This window comes from Marmota flaviventris, chromosome X (assembly GCF_047511675.1).
Source record: "Marmota flaviventris isolate mMarFla1 chromosome X, mMarFla1.hap1, whole genome shotgun sequence".
NCBI classification, from domain to species: Eukaryota; Metazoa; Chordata; class Mammalia; order Rodentia; family Sciuridae; genus Marmota; species Marmota flaviventris.
The window spans coordinates 46,736,379-46,750,591 of NC_092518.1; the positions used below are offsets into that span (position 1 = coordinate 46,736,379).

At 38.2% G+C, this 14,213-nt stretch overlaps 1 protein-coding gene across 4 annotated transcripts in view; it reads right to left on the reverse strand.

The window, feature by feature from the left end:
- Pfkfb1 (6-phosphofructo-2-kinase/fructose-2,6-biphosphatase 1) overlaps nt 1-12,666 on the reverse strand; it is a 151,234-nt gene extending 138,568 nt beyond the window's left edge. For 3 of the 4 annotated variants that reach the window (XM_071606774.1, XM_071606773.1, XM_027950217.3), the window contains exon 1: nt 12,288-12,666. In XM_071606774.1, coding sequence (XP_071462875.1) covers nt 12,288-12,315 — 28 coding nt within the window. In that variant the 5' untranslated portion in view covers nt 12,316-12,666. Of the gene's footprint in view, nt 1-7,303; nt 7,542-12,287 lie in introns of those variants that run through there. The other variant, XM_071606775.1, reaches the window with a different exon arrangement.
- Nucleotides 12,667-14,213: the final 1,547 nt, after the last annotated feature.

The following is a 14,213-nucleotide window of genomic DNA, read 5'->3' on the forward strand; positions in this document are numbered from 1 at the left end:
ACTTGGGTATAAAGCACTTACTCTACACATGAAGTGGTATTGCCATTTGATGATGAATTCAAATTATTTAAAAGTATATATTGCTAGGGCAGCTGCTATGGTGTGAAGATACGCCTTCCAAAATTCAGGTATTGACACTTAATGGCCAATGAGATTGTATTAAAAAATAAGTGCTTCAACTGGTTATTAGGTCATGAGGGCTGCCCTCCTTGTGAATAGGCTTAAGACCTTTATAAGAGAGGTTTCAAGCATTATTTCTTTTCCTTCTACTTTCAACTGTGTGAGTGCACAGTGTTCTTCCACTCTGGAGGATGCAGCAACAAGTCACAATCTTGAAAGCAGATAACAGCCCTCAATAGATAATCAAACTAATTAGTGCCTTGATCTTGTACCTCCCAGCCTTTATAAGTGTGAGAAAATAAATTTTTGTTTTTTATAAATTCCCCAGTCTCAGGCATTTTGTTATAATAGTACAAAACAGGCTAAGACAGTAATCATTAAAAAAAAAAAGTTGGCAGGATTGGAGTATAGCTCAGTGGTAGAGTGCTTGCTAGCATGCCCTGAGTTCAATCACCAATAGCAAAAGCATTATTTAAAAGGATTAGAAAAGGAAATGTAACTAACAAGAGAAGAAATAGAACTGAATCACATGGAATGCCCTTTTTAAAACCAGAGAAGGCCGAAAAAAAAGAACAAATGTAATGGGTAGAAAAAAACATTAAAGGTGGTATATTTTGATCCACCTGTATCAATACTCCTTTAAATGTAAATGATCTAGATATACCATTAAGACAGAGGTATCAGAATGGATAAAAACACAAAATACATTTTGAATAAAAAGACTGAGATTGGTTAAAAATAAAAGGATAGCTTTTTTTCTTGCCGTTATGGCATGCACTCACTCTATTCCTCACCAGATCTTTTCAGATCTTCCAGTATCAAGCAACTTATGGCCAAAACACAAAACCAAAACTGTCCCATTCCCCCAATGTATTCCAATGAAAACAGGTAATAAAATCAGGTATAACTCCAAGAGGAGACATTGGAGAACAACCAATCTGGGTCATTAAAGAATTGCACATGAGATGGCACACATATTTATGATGTATCAAGGTCACTATAATACCAAGCTAAGAAGGTCACCACTGTCTGGACAATAAGACATGTTTTATTGGGAATCTGATTATTATCTTTTTTCTATCATCTACAATAGGTAGGTTACTTTGGTAATAAATACGTAAAACCTTTTGGAAAAAGGCTTAAAGCCTTGAAAGCCTCTTTATCCCCATGGAGGATAAACAGAAAATAAAGATTACAGAAAGTCACAGTATGATGACTACAGATAACTATGCACTGCTCATTTCAAAAAAGCAAAGTTGTTTATTTCAAAGGATAAGTGACAAATTTCTTAAATTTAACCAAAGATGTGAAATATCTCCACAATGAAAATTATAAAAACAATGATAAAACAAATTAAAGAGGAGATAAATTAGTGGAAAAACATCCTTTGTTCATGCATTGGAAGAATCAAGACTGTTGAAATGTCCATACTACCCAAAGCAATTCATAGATTCAATGCAACCCCTATCAGAATACTTTTTTTTTTTGGTACCAGGGATTAAACCCAAGGGTGTTCAACCACTGAGCCACATCCCCAGCCCTTTTAAATATTTTATTTAGAGATAGGTTCTTGCTAAGTTGCTTAATGCCTGGTTAAGTTTCTGAGGCTGGCTTTAAATTCCCAATTCTACTGCCTCAGCGTCCTGAGTGGCTGGGATCACCAGGCCCCTATCAAAATATTAATAACATTCTTTTCAGAACTAGAAAAAATTAATTTTAATATTTATATGGAACAAAACAAATAAGATTATTGCCAAAGCCATTCTGAGCAGTATGAGAAAAGCAGGCGACATTATCCTACTTGATTCAAAGCATATTATGAAGCTGCAATAATCAAAACAGCATGTTATTGGTATTAAAACAGATGCATAGACAAAAGCAACAGAATAGAGAGCCTAGTAGCAAACCCACACATCTATAGCTAACTGATTTTCAACAAAGGTGCTAAGAATACACACTGGAGAAAGGACAATATTTTCAATATGGTAATGGGAAAAATGGGATATCCATATGCAGAAGAATGGAACTAAACATCTCTCTCTCACCATTACAAAAACAAAACAACTAAAAATGGATTAAAATTTAAATGTAAGACCTGAAACTATTACACAACTAGGATAAAACAGGAGAAATTATTTAGGAGATTGGAATAAGCAAGAATTTTTTGGACAAAATTCTCAAAACACAGGAAACTAAAGTAAAAAAGCCAAATAGAATTACATAAAACTAAAAAGCTTCTGCACAGTAATGGAAGCACTCAATAGAGTACAGAAGCAATTCACGGAATGGGATAAAATATTCACAATATATACATTTGACAAGAGGTTGATATCCAGAATATATAAGGAACTCTAAAAACGCAATAACAAAAAAGCTATTAAAATGGGCAATAAATCAAAGTAGATATTTCCCAAAAGATAAATATATTTATCAAAGATATTTATCAAACAAATGGCCAACAGGCACATGAAAAAAATATTCAACCTCTCTAATTATCAGAGAAATACAAATCAAAACTACAATGAGATCTCACCTCACCCCAGTAAGAATAACTAGTACCCAAAAGTCTAAAGAAAACAAGTGCTAGTGAGGACATAGAGAAAAGGGAACCCTTGTATATGGTTGGTAGGAATGTACATTAGTGTAGCCATTATGGAAAACAATATGGAAGTTCCTAAAAAATTGAAAACAGAACTACTATATTATCAAGCAATCCCACTACTAGTATCTATTCATAGAAATTAAAATCACCTCAAAAATTAAAGATAGGGGCTGGGGATGTAGCCTTAGCTACATCCTTAGTGCTTGCCTAGCATGTGCAAGGCCCTGGGTTCCAACCCTAGTACCAAAAAAATAATTAATAATAGAACATAAAAATAATTAATAATAGAATATATCCTGCAATCCCACTACTGGCATTTATCCATAGGAAATAATATCAGTTTGCTGAAGAGACATCTGCATTCCCATGTTCACTGTAGCACTAGTCACAACAGTGATTAAATAGAAACAACCCCTCATGAATGGATAAAGAAAATGTACATATACATATACACTATTCAGCCATAAAAATAATAAAATCTTGTTATTTCTGACAACATGAATGGAACTGGAGATCATCATGTTAAATGAAATATGTTAGACACAGAAAGATAAGTGTTATATGATCTTACTCATATGTAGAATCTAAAAAGGTTGATCTCATAGAAGTTAAGGGTAGAATGGTGGTTACTATCCCAGGTGGGACAGTGTAGGGGGATGGAAAAAGTTTGATCAATGAGCACTAAGCTATAATTAGACAGGAGCAAGAAACTCTAAAGTACTACACTGCACAGTATGGTGACTACAGATAACTATGCACTGCTCATTTCAAAAAGCTAGAAGAAAGGATTGTGAAAGTTTTCAACACAAAGAATGATAAATATTTGAGGAGATAGATAGGTTCAATTGGATATAAACATCACACAATGTTATACATGTATTGAACATCACACTGTACCCCAATAATATGTACAAGTTTAATGTTTTTTTTTTGTGTGTATCAGTTAAATATTGGGCTGGGGGTGTAGTTCAATAGAAAAGTGCTTTGCTAGCATGTCTGAGGCACTAGGTTTGATCACCAGCACTGTAAATAAATAAAATATATTTTAAAAACTATACATATCCCTCTATTGGAATTATAGGCTTCCTTCCAATGAACACCAAATGTGAGGATAGGTAAAACTTCTGGCAAGATTTATCAACAGAAAAAAAACACAAATAATGTAAGAACAAAAAAAGAGAGGATATAAGAGCAGATTAACAGATACAAAGATAAGAACTTTACACAAATAAGTTAGAAAACTGATGTGAAATACAGAAATTCCTAGAAAACCATAACTTAACAAGTATGACTTAAGTAGAAATAGCAAACTGAAATGATTCCCTATTAAAGTAATTGTATCTGTTAAAATTTTAAAGGAGATGCCAGGCCCAGATTGGTTTACCTGGAAGTTCTGCCAAATATTTGAGGAACAGATAGTTCCTTGGACAAACTGTCAGGGAACGGAATGAAAGAAAATAGTTCTCACCCCATTGCATGAGGTTAGTATAACCTTGACACCAAAATCAGACAAAACAACATGAGAATGGAAAAATTGCAGGCCAGTCTCCTCCCTGAACAAAATTTTATTGAACTGACTAAAAGTTTTTTTTTTATTTATCCCAGGACTGTAAGATTAATTTAACATAAGAAAAATTCTAATGCAATGAACCATATTAACAGGTTAACATAGAAAATCTTCATGTCATCTCAGAAGATCCAGAAAACAGGTTAATAAAATTCATCATCCACTCATCTTTTAAAAACTATACTGGCAAACTAGGAATAAATGGGAAATTCCTTAACATGTTACATGATATCTACCAAAAAAATTCAAATTTGCTCAGTGGTGAAACTTTAAAAGCACTCCCATTAAAATCAGGATCAACATAAGAACATGGCAGTATTAACACTTCTTTTTTTTAACCTCTGAACATGTTTATGCAGTATTAACATTTCTATTCAAAACTGTACTATGCATTGTTGGATGTGGAAGGTCTTGGCAGTGTAGAAATACAAGAAAAAGAGATTTTTAAAAAAAGGATTGGAGGGGGGAGATGAAAACTGACACATACAAATTACCAAAACTCATAAAAAATTGTAGCAAGTTTGCTAGTTATGAATTTGGTATACAAGAAAAAAATTATATTTGTGTACATTAGCATCAACCTGCCATAAAATTAATTTCTAAAAAGGTATTTTTACCATAGCAACAAAAATCAGCAAGAACATAAACTTGAATGATATGCAAGTCCATTGTAGATTAAATTATAAAATGTCACTTAAATAACATTTAAAAAGACTAACTACATAGAAAGACATACTATGTTTAGAAATGCCTAAACAAAGATGTTAACTCTCAAATTTATTTACAGATTGAATGTAATTACAATCAAATTCCTAAAAGTTTTGTCTGTGTATGTGGCTTGAAAATCTGATTCCAAAATATATGGGGAAGAGCAATAGGCCAAGAATAGCTAAGACTCTGTAAGAAGGACAAGATGGAGGACCTTGCTCTAACAGGATGTACAAGAATGTCCATTGCACTATTGTTCATAACCCCAAACTAAAAACTACCTAAATGCTCATCAACAGTAAGATGGATAAACTGCAGGATATTTACAAAATGTAATTGTACACAGCAAGGTGAATAAACAAGTTGCAAAACCCATTATATAGGTGGCTCACATAAACATACGTTGGATGAGAAAATAACATACACAATTTTTCAAACCCTTTACACATGCTGATGCAATTAATACTCAGAACATCATTAAGTGATTGCATGTCTTCTAGAGAGAATGCTCCAAGCATTCCTTTCTGACTCTGACTTTTCTGGGGTCAAATAGCCTGGCCTCCCCAGAATCAGAAGTGAGACAGACACTGCTTGGGGCAGGACTTGGCAACCATCATCCAAATTTTTTGGCATTTGTGGTCTGGTAAAATTCAGTCAATCATTAAAGAGTAAATGTGTTGTATACACAGAGCTTCATAGCTGATTATGGTGAATGGCAGAGTGGAAGTAGCAGTGATTATTTACTGGGTATCTGCTATGTGCCAGGTTCAGGGCTTGATCCTGGGGATATAGTGATTAATAATAACCATATAACCAAATTCTTATTTAAATAATAACATTATATTGATTGCATACTAAGTGCTGAACACTTCTAAGCACATTACATGCTTTCGTTTATCCAATTTTACAACAATACTATTAGTAACTTCATTTCACAAGTCAGGAAATAGGAGCACAGACAGGTTGAGATTTACCCAAAGTCACAGAGGGAAGAAGTGGAAAAAATGGGAGTGAAACCTGGCCAATCTTGTATCCAAAACCTCTGAATCAGTAAATCATCCCAGCAACACTAAGAGGTAGGTATTAGTTCTGTGTTATAGCTGAGGAAAGTGAGACTCAGAACTAAAGTGAGCACATATTGATTTTGTATCTTCCATAGGACAGAGACTATATCAGGTGATGAATGTGTATTATCACTCCAACCTGAAAGACAAGAGTCCCCAGGAATATGGTTGGAATGAAGTTCTGTCTCATCCAGGCTCCTAGATCTCCAGATGAGTAAGTGAAATTGCTGATTTAGCTGGTTTTGTTCTTTCTTATTCCTCCATCCATACCTTACATCCTACACACTATATTTAATGCACATTATCTTCCTGGACCCTCTAAAACAACTACTGCTCCCCCAATAACCCAGAGCCTAGAATGCCTCTAGCATTGGGAATGTGGAAGCCTGCTCATCTGGTCCTTGAGATGTCTGGGTCTCACAGTCCACAGCTGCCTTATCTTCACCCACCTTCTGGCTCCTTAGGCCATAATACTTGCGATGAAAACACCTTGGTACGCAATTGTCCCGTTATCTATAGAAAACAGTATACCACAGTTTAAAAAGTTTATTTACAGGTTTTGTTTGCTTCTCCTTTGTCCATGCTCCTTCTTAAAATTTCAAAGCAAACACACTGCATCAGTAGGCTTGTCCTGAGAGACTGCATATGTTTTCCCTCAAACGGAGTAGGGAGAGGGTCTGTATGTGCCAAGAAGGCAATGTGAGAGTGTGACACTCGGCCTTTCTCAGCCCAGTCAGGTATAGATTTCTTAGAAGAGGCCTGTGAAAGGGGAGGAGTGATGCTGGCCAATGAGAGGGTATGATTGTGTATCCAGCACCTGTCCTATGGGAAATGATGCCAGGAACCATCACCTTATTTCACCTGGGCATAATCAAACAAGACCAATTTCCAGACACATCACAGAACAAACCAAAATGAAATATTCCAGGATAGCACTGAAAAGTCCCAAACTAGAAACCTCAAATTCCAAACATGAAACATTACAAATAAGCTTTACATACAAAAGGAGAAGTTTCTAGTCAAAGATCCCTGTGATCAAGATGGTCTTTATCTAATCCTTATTCTTCTCTCTTTCCTCACCTCTCCTGACATTGGCTGCTTGTTATCCTACAGTTATTTCATTCAGCTGTTCATCCATTCCAACTTTCAGGTTAAGGTGTGAGTGGATGTCAGACATCCTTTGCTCTTCTATACCCACTCTATCACCACCACATTGAGCCCACAGAATTAAACCCCACTTACATCCCCTTCGCCGTTGCAGCCTGCTGCTGCTGCTGCTGTGTGGAATCCAGATCTTCTGCAACCTGGTTTGGGTGAGCTCCCCCATCTCTCGAGACATCTTAGATGTCACAGTTAATGACACCACTGCTCACAAGGTATCAAGCCTCACTTTCTATCTTCCTAGTTGTCCTTTCTGTGATGTTGTCACAGAAGCAGATGGACAGGGCTGGAATGAAGGCACACTGGGCTTCTGAGCCTCTCACAACCTGTCTCCAGGCCCTCTTCTTTTTCCTAGCCTGCCTCTGCTCCTGTGTATACCAGGGGGGGCTTGGGTGCTGAGAGAAAGAGGTTGGGCAGAAGTCAGCAGAGGCCTCTGAACTCCAAGGGCTGTGTACATAGGAGATAAGTTGGAGTCCAGCAAGGAAGGCAGCCAGCAAGACAGCCCAGGTCTGGCCAGTCACTTCCCGCCAATGAAGTCAGGACTAGTAGAGTATGCAAATAAAAGACCAAAGATCATGTGCTAGCATCCTGTGTGAAATGGCAAAGCAAAGATGATGGAAGTAGAGGTATTAGCTTTGAAATTAAAAATTGGTCTGAAGTAAAATGTCAAGCTCTAACTCAAAAACAAAGATCCACATCAGAAATTCAAGGCCCCAAAGAACAAAAGCTCAAACACCAAGTCCCAAATGAAAAAGGCAAACTGGAAGTGGAATATTCACTACCTCACAGGTCACCCCCACCCAAAATGGCATCTCAACCCTTGTCTTTGCCTAAATACTGTTGGATTCCCTGTCACAGAGCCTCTTCCTCCTAAAATATGATGCCTATGACACTCTTGGAGAGATGGGCACTATCTGATCATTTTTATACTCTCTCTAGCCAAGGCTAAACAAATCACAGTAAAACTGACACCTCAGGAAGAGAAGTGAGTACAGCCATTGCTGAAGGGAGACATGGTAAGCACTGCTCACATGGCTGACAGCTGCCATGAGATGCCCTAGGGATAAAGACATTATTATCTGCTCAACAACCTGGCTAACATTTTTCATGTAAGCCATTGGGATGATGGCTTTGGAGGGTAGAGGCTGCAGTAGGGTGAGCATGGGTAGAAAGAAGCAATGTCCTCTAAATAGAACAAATTCATAGGCCAGAACCATCACACCCAAATTTCTTCCCTTCACAGGGCCTGCTTTCCCTGCTTCCCCTTGGTTATTTTGAGACTTTTATCTGTAGAACTCATGTAACTGCCCAGCCTGCCTGGAATATGTCCAAGCATGCTCTTACTTCATTCTTTTGCAACCTTCCCACCCCCTGATGAACCTCCAGTGATTGGCTATTAGGAAGTTCAACTTTCTTCTACTGAGCTGGGCTACACAAGAGCAACCACTTGGGGGTTGAAATCTCCAATCTCTGCCCTCAAATGCTCCCCAGCTCAACTTTGCCTTTTAAGAAGTTCCCTAAAATACATTCTCAGAGCCTTAGTCTACACAAGGGTTAGATTTCCTCCAGCTGCTGTGTATAAATCATACCAGAATTTCAACATCAGGGCCCACATATCTAAATGAATCTACAGTGGATAACAGTGATTAAGAGCAATGGGCTCTACAGCCACATTATCTGAGTGGATGCTTACTTCTGCCTATGATACACTGAACAGATAAACTTTTCAGTGTCTCAGTTTTTTTTTTTTCATCTGTAATGTGGGAATGATAACAGTAACTAGCCCCTTAGGGTTACTGAAGATTTAATACATTAATATGTGTAAGGCATCTGGAAAATGCTAAATAATACTGTTATTGACTTTATGAAGTAAATGTTTAATCACTTAGACTAATCTGTGACTTTTATTAGTAAAGGAAACTTACAATATTATGGCAACAAGTTAACATTTATGATATAAAGAGCTCCTGAGAATCAAATAGAAAGATGATTTCATTTACACCTTTTTGGTTTTATGTAAAGACTTATGTTAAAGTTGAGAAGCCACATATAGATCATTTCATCTCATCTTCTCAGGTGAAAACAAACAAATAAACTGAGGTCTAGAGAAGGAAAATGGTTTTCTAAGATCACATAGAAAATCAATGGCCAAGGGGTTGGGATTGTGGCTCAGCAGTAGAGTGCTCAGCTGGTTGATGTAGGCACTGGGTTCAATCCTCAGCACCACATAAAAATAAATAAATAAAATAAAGATATTGTGTTCAACTATAACTAAAAAAATTAAAAAAAAAAAAAGAAAGAGAATCAGTCGCCAAGTCATGAGTAGAACAGTGGGAACCTAAGTTCTCCCACTCCAGGGATTTTCTTTGGTTAATTGATCAAGCTAGCTTGATTTAAGAATGTGGTATTTTGCATGATGTTAAGTGAACTACATCAGGCATGGAAAAACAAATACAGCATGTTCTCACCTATATGCAGAAACTAAAAACGTTGATCTCAAAAAGTTGAGAATAGAACACTGATTACCAGAGCCTAAGAAGGGGAGTGGGATCGAGAGAGAATGGTTAAAAGGTACAGAATGCAGTTGGATAGGATGAATAACTTCTAATGTTCTATAGCACACTGTTGTCTATGGTTGACAACAATTAATTGTGCATGTCAAAATAGGTAGTAGAAAGGATTTTGAATGTTCCTAACACAAAGAAATGATAAATTTTTGTGGTGATAGATATGCCAATTATCCTGATCTTAGAATTGCACAGTGTATACATGTATTGAAATATCATGATACTCCATAAATATGTACAATTATGTGTCAATAAAAATTAGACATTTTAAAAATGTAGCCTTACAGATTAGATTAGATTAGAATTTGTAGAGTCTCAGAGACAGACTTTGGAAGAGATACAACTCTCCTAATCCTAATATTTACCAATTAATTACTAATTGGTAAAACTCTGTTAATGCTAATAACTAATAATAAATCTTTTGCATATGTATTCAATTGCCCATTAGGCAATAACATATCCTTTATCCTATTTATTCCTTACACACATCTGATTCACATGACAAGGAAACTAAAATCTAGGGAGGTGAAGTGGACTGTCCAAGGTAATCTAGTCGGTCACATGAATATGTTTTTTATGTTTACAATTCTGTCCTTATGAACCTGCCAAGAGGCAGGAAGATAATTTTAGTAGCAGGAAATCTGAGACGGGTGGCTAGTGGATTTTTGACAAGGTCTGAAAGGATAAACTTGGGGTCTAGGCTTGAAAACTCAAATTTAATATTATCTGAAACTAACTATAAGACTTTTTACCATTATTACCAATTCTGACTCCAGAAGGAGAAATAAACAAGCTTTATGGAAAATCCTCAGCCTGGCCTTCAAACCTCTTCTAATTTAAGCACCAACCTACCTACCCAACCATATTTCCCTTAAACATCCACATTTAAATTGCACTGACTGACTCACTGGGACCCAAAATATACCATGTACTTTCCTATTTCTGGGCTTTTCCCCTTATCTCTGGGTATCCTGGAATACCTTCCTTCCCTTCCATTCTTAATGAAATCCAACTCACTCTTCAAGGTCTGATTCAACATTCATCTTCTCTGGGAAGTTGACTCTGGATCCTTGGGAGAGGTTTTGTCTTTAGTTCTCATATTGCCCATGTGCCTCCATCTATCTGAGCAATTATCCCCCACTGTTTTCTTCATCTGCTTTCATGCTGGACTGTGGAATCCATGAAGATGGGAAATAAACCCTAGTGATATATTTCCAGTGTCCAGCTCAGGTCCTAGCACAGAGGAAACATTTGCTCAATGAATATTGGTACAGTCTACATTTTTCTGCTCTAGATGAGATACACCGTTCTATCAAGGTAAGTGCTAAAACAAAGAGCTGTGTAGGGAAGTGGATGGGAGAACTGACTTGTTAAAAGGTAGAATGTGGCATCTAGAAATGTCTCTCAACCTTGAATGGTGCAGAACAGAATAAACAAAAGAATAAAGCCCCATCTGAGAGGGTCTAATGAATTGCTTGCAGGGATAGGGTTTAATCAGTATCAGATTCTTACTCAAACTGAGTGCTCAGCCATAAAGTCCAAATGTAGCTATCTTTAGGGAAGAAAAATATACAATGTGATTTCCAGAGATCCACAGACCCTGACACCCCTCTGCCAAGTACTGAATGAAGGAAGGAATCCTACTTAAAGTAGCAAGACAGTACTGATGGGCAATAAAATCACAATTGATAATTATTGGAATGTGTGTATGGATGAATTTGTGGGAGACTAAGGGGGAGTTAGCCACATACTTGCAGGTTAGATGTGTATGTATGAGTACATATCAGGCCTTCTGTGGCAGTAGCCTATGATCCTCTTCCTTTGCAGCCTCGGCCCTGGCCACCATCCCCCTATTTTCAGCCCCATGCTTGGGACCCAAAGCTCACTGCATCCTAGTCCTAGGAGTAACTCTCCATACACTATAGTCACTGAGGGAGAAGAGCAGTTAGAGATTTGTGGGTTGTATTGCCTGTAGATGCTATGTACAAAGCATGATAACTAATTTCACACAGAGTATGAAAATCCTAAAATGTTTCCAAAGAGCTTTGGATCATGTCCTTCTGCCCCTCTTGATCTTCAGGCAACCTTCTGAGGGAAGTAGGCTAGAGACTTTAATTTCCATTTTATTGATGAGCTATTGACACCTGGAGAAACTAGAAAGTTTGTTCAAAGTGTCACAGCAAATCAACCCTACTTTATATACTATAGGAGAGGGAAGAGATATCTCTATCACACATTTCATTCAAAACTGTACTAGACTAAGTTGGAGATACTTCTAATTGTGCTAGGGAATTGCCCTTTAGGTCGCTGTCCTACAAATTCAGGTAAAAGTAGATTAAAAATACAGATAGTTTAGATATAGAAATCGTTTTTTCCCAACTCTCTCATACCATTTAATGCATACCTCAAACAAACACCTTGCAAACAAAACTTTCCAATGAGCCCAAAGAATGGATTTAGATTTGTGTAACTCCTCTCTATTTTTCCTTCTCACCTACCTGTTCTCTTAGAGGTTTTTTCTTCCATCCTTAATTATCCAACACTCAGTTCTCTTGCATTTACAGACCCCCAAAGCAGGTCCAGTGGGTGGCATCAAAGAGGGAACCTGGAGATGTTCGTCGGTTCCTGGGAAGGCTGAGGAAGCACCCTTGTTAAGGGGTGTAGTGTACTCTCTGTTGAAATATCAGCTGTTGTAGTGCCAAAGGAGTTCCTGAGCCTTTTCTCTTCAGTCCAACCATGTGTTCACCTTGCCCCAAAGGTCAGAACTAATATTAACAAGCCACGACAGAATGGGGAAATTAAAACCAGCTATTGAGACAAGCAAGATCTGGCCTTCCTTGGGGCTGAGTTTCAGATCAGTCTTGAGTGTAAATGGGCACAATTCCTTACTGGAAAGCAATTTGCAATATGAAGCAAGAGCAATAAAAATGTTCATTTCCTTTGTCCTAGTTATCCCACTCCTGGGACTCAATACTAAATCAGCAAATCCCAAAGCATGAAAAAGCTCAAGACACGCACGCGTGTGCACACACACAACACACATACTCACACACATTTTAATTATAGAGCTCTTTTCTGATGGCAACAAGTAGTAGGTAAACTTTAAGTCCTCTGGGAGGAAAAGCAGTTTGCTAGGTCTTTTTTGCAGCCACAGAAGATGATGTCTTTAAGACTGTAAAATTCTGTGGAAAAAAATAACTATGTTGCAATTCTGGATAAGAAACCTAAAAATACAATGTTATATTTTCCCCTGGATATTAAGCATGTGTATCACTTCTGTTTTTGTGCTCTCAAAAAAAAAAAAAAAAATGAACCTGTTGCTGTTGCCCTTTGTTCATTCGACTAACAAATATTCAATTCCCTCTAAGATATACTGTGTCCAGTAACAGGAAATGGAGCTAACAAGATGACTCATACATATGTCAATGCTCTAGAGTTGCTGGCAGTTTAATGGCAACAGAAATAGAAATCAATGATAGCTGCTGATTGTGATAAATGCTGTGACAGCATGAACCATAGAGTGCTGTGGGGACCCAGGGGAAGACTTCGGTGACAGGTGTGTAGTCCATAAAATCTTAGAAAAGTAATTCTTGACCTGTTTAAGGAAGAGGTTGAATCCTGGCTCTATCACTTCTGTGAGACTGAAGTGAATTCACTCAACTTCTACACCCCTTCCAAGGTTTACCTGGGAATGAAAGAGATGATGTATACAGGACAAACACAGCTGCATCAGGGGACAGACAGTGCTGCTTCGGAGCTTAAATGTTCTGGACCTCAATTTAATTCATCTGACAAATGGAGCCAAGAGCAAGTACACGTCTGGCCACATTCTTCTAGACTCTCTTGAGACACAAGACAAATTAGGCATAGGGCGGATTTGAGACAGTCTCCCCCTGCCTTCTGCCTCAATAATGCCAGAGGTCATCTACTAAAATATTATCTCAGTAGAGAAGCTCTTAGCGCTCTCTCCTCCAACCGTGAAGTTCCCTTCATCCCTGGAGCGTGCAAACACAGTGTCTGCAACTCCCAGGGCGCAAGTGCCAAAGCCAAAAGGGCTCTTAGATGGGCTATCTGCCGTGCTGGGGGTGGGGCTTAGGCCGGTGAGCGGGTCCAAGGAGTTTCCCGCCTAAAAAGTGGCGACATCCCATTCTTAAGTAACCGGAAGCACCAAGGGAACTTTTGAATAAAGGAGAAACACAGTCAGACGCAAACGTCCGGTCCAGGGCACGGCCAGAGGAGTTAGGACCCAAACGCGGACCTGCTTTCCGCCATTCATTCTTTCTTAGCGTTCGTTCGCCCCGCCCCTTCGCTGTGCGCGTAGTTACGTCTCTGGCCAATGAGAACTGCGGGACTCAAGGCCCCGCCAGACGTGCGGCAAGTTCTTCCGTGGCACGGACAAGAACGCCTGCGCAAACGCACGCGCA